Genomic DNA, 3064 nt, shown 5'->3' on the forward strand with positions numbered 1-3064 from the left:
CCATTTTATTGTAATATTTTAGGAACAAATCTCAAAATTATACATAAATTTTTATTAAATGTGAAATTGTATACATGAATTTTAATTTGGTGCTATTATATACATGAAACTCTAATTATGGTTCAAATGTATACTTCAAACTTTAATTTTGATTTAATCATACACATTTAAAGAAATAAAACATCAATTTATTTTTATATTGGATAAATATAATTATTCATGTATGCAATATATAAACATAAAATGATGTTATATCAATAATTGTGTTAATAATTTACAATAATTGAATCAAATCATAATTTTATGTATAAAATTACAAAAATTGAAGTTCATATATATAATTGCACATTAAATCATAGTTCATGTATAGTGTTGGGATTTATCCCTAACATTTTATATATAAATAGAATTATTTTTTGAAAAAAATTGTTCAATAATTTTTTTTATAAATATATATATTTAATATTATTTTTAAAAAAGAAAAACTTGTTAAAGAAAAAAGGTAAATTAACTCTCTTTTTTAATAGCGTGCAAAATCTTAAATAATTATAGTTGAAGAAACGACAGCGTCTCGAAGTTAGTAGCAGCAAATTCTGGCAAGCAAGCAGCAGCGCAGAATTAGAAGGCAGACTCCGAGTGAGAGTGAGAGAGAGAGAGAGAGAGAGAGAGAGAGTGAGAGAGAAGTGAAAGATGGTAAGAGGAGAAGCACTAAGCGCGTATAGGGCTCTTCTAAGAGCCACCCGCAAATCATTTGCCGGCGACACCTTGATGTTGAACGCCTCTGCCGTTGAGGTGCGTCAGAAATTCGAAGCCAATCGTCATGTCACCTCGGAGCCTGAGATCCAGAAACTCCTCGAGGAAGCACGTGAGGCCTCCCATTTCATTTCCACCATGATCGTTCAAGCCAAGCTCAACGAACGCGGCGGCTACGGTAACTTATCTTTTTGTTCATGTTTTCCATTCAATTTTACATGCACGTCTTGTGTGAATGCCTCATATTCTATGATCACCACCTGTTCGATGCATTGTCTGTTTGACCTCTTGTAAGAATACTTTTTCTCTCTCTTCAACTACTTAACTGCTTAGTTAAGGTTCGTCATGTTAAGCGCTGTTGCTGATTGCTGCAGAGGTGAAGCCAAGTAAGGAGCATGCAGGAGCTACATTGGAGATTCCTTCCGAAGAGATCATCAGAAAATCTGCATCACAGTCTAAACAATGAACTTGGGCTTTTATCAGATGCACTACTGCTCTATTTGTTTGCTATTTTTGCTGTCTGCTAGTGGAAACATTTGACCCTTGAGCTTCTGTTGCAAAACTTGGTAGAGATCTATCCAAAGCAAAAACCATTTTAATGGGTTACTCTAAAATTTTATTCAATGTGAAACAATTATGTGGCAAATTTTGCCTTGGTTTATGAGAGGTTCGTCTTATTAATAAGTTTCAGTATTGTACCATGATTCTGACAAAGCATTGACTAAGTGATAGAGAAGAAGAAAAATAGACTCTCCTCTTCTATAATTTTTACTTAATAAAGTCCCTATTATGTAAAACAAGCCTTCTAGCAGTGTGATTTGTGCATTTTACAATGTATCAATGCCTTGAGTTCAAGATATATTAAACTAGAGGTATCACAATCTATGGATACTTAGTTATAAAGCCGGCTACATCTTGAAGGTTATTAAGATTAGGTACTTGATGGTTATGCACAAATTTCTGATTCTATGGAAGACACCAAACAGCTGTAGTCTGATTGAATGATGTCGAAAATGGATAAGCTTTGTGCCTTTACTGTAATTATCTAGCAGAGTTCTCTGTCAAGAAGAAGTTTAACCTGAAGCATTCATATTAAGACAATGTTAAAGAGGGAAAAGAAAACAAGTGAAGTGAAATCAGTTTATATTCTACAGTTCGACTGTCTAAGCACTCACTGTGTTGGTAGTTCATTTTGTATTATGATCATTCATGGGATATAATATGGTTTTTTCTCTTCTCAAAGACATTTTAGAGCTGTTGACACATTTGGGTTTATGGTAGAGTTTCTACCAGTCACTTGGTTATGGTCAGATTATTTCTGCAACAGCTCAAAGTTGCAATGTCTGTCACCAATGATGAAAATGAAGGCCTTGTATGACACTACCAACTTCAAAAGTTCAGGAAAAGCTTTGGTCTAATGCTGCAGTGCACCTGCAATTTATCAAAACTGGAGGGGCTAAAGAATGAGGTTGATGTTATAGTAGCCCTAATCACTACATTCATGTGTATTGCATCATTGATTTGACAGAATCATGTGGACTTGAACCAAATAGGATTTGATGATGATGCCCCTCTCCTTTCATGCAAAACACCATTGCTGCTGAAACAGTCATTAATCAACCCACCATGTATTTTCAGTAGTGATTGCCAAAATGATGTCTTTAGCATTATACAACTGACTGATAAGTACTTGATGAACCTGTGAAATTAATTTCATTTAGTGATTTGAACTATGGTCCACTGTTTGTGACTTGTTCTCAAGGAAACAGACAATTTTCTGAAATCTGAAAGGGATTTGATTTGAAGGCGAAAGCAAGGAGCTCCAACGCCAATCGTCTTGCTGCATGTGCATAATTAGATCTTCTGCAAGAAGGCAACCTACCAGATCTTCTAATCACATGTTTTAGCTTTAATATGTTCTTCACTCTAACCTATTTCGGCACCCTTTATGCGTCAGCCGGAAAAAGAGTTCATGATCAAAAAGGCTCTTTTAGCCTTTTCTTAATATATATTGGCTTAATAACTTTTTTTGACCCTTTTACTGTATATAAATTCTCAGTTTGGTAACTTAAGAATTTTTTTTATTCACCTTTGACTCCCGTACTGTCATCGCATTACCCCATTTTACGTTTTGATTAAAAAAATCCCATCAACCAATGAAACAATGCCACATGTTAAAAAAAAGTAAGTCCCAAAAATAGTTAAGTTCAAAAAACATTATAAAGTAAAACATATAAACAAAATCTTAAAAATTTAATATTTTCTAAAAACATAAAATTCCAAAGAAAAAAACTAAAAAAATTTGGGCTTT

At 33.6% G+C, this 3064-nt stretch overlaps 1 protein-coding gene across 1 annotated transcript; it reads left to right on the forward strand.

Annotated features, from left to right (window-relative positions):
* The first annotated feature begins 568 nt into the window (after positions 1–568).
* LOC105790825 (mitochondrial zinc maintenance protein 1, mitochondrial) lies at positions 569–1437 on the forward strand. Its single transcript, XM_012618608.2, has 2 exons — positions 569–931; positions 1128–1437. Exons 1-2 carry the CDS (start codon positions 691–693, stop codon positions 1217–1219), a joined length of 333 nt encoding a protein of 110 aa, XP_012474062.1. The 5' UTR covers positions 569–690; the 3' UTR covers positions 1220–1437.
* Positions 1438–3064: the final 1627 nt, after the last annotated feature.

The sequence above is a fragment of the Gossypium raimondii genome, chromosome 8, assembly GCF_025698545.1.
Source record: "Gossypium raimondii isolate GPD5lz chromosome 8, ASM2569854v1, whole genome shotgun sequence".
Taxonomy (NCBI): domain Eukaryota; kingdom Viridiplantae; phylum Streptophyta; class Magnoliopsida; order Malvales; family Malvaceae; genus Gossypium; species Gossypium raimondii.

Bases quoted from the DNA above. Each gene is read 5' to 3' on its own strand.
- LOC105790825 (XM_012618608.2), top strand. From the start codon at position 691: ATGGTAAGAGGAGAAGCACTAAGCGCGTATAGGGCTCTTCTAAGAGCC. The intron at 932-1,127 runs GTAACTTATCTT...TGATTGCTGCAG, and splicing joins CAACGAACGCGGCGGCTACG to AGGTGAAGCCAAGTAAGGAG.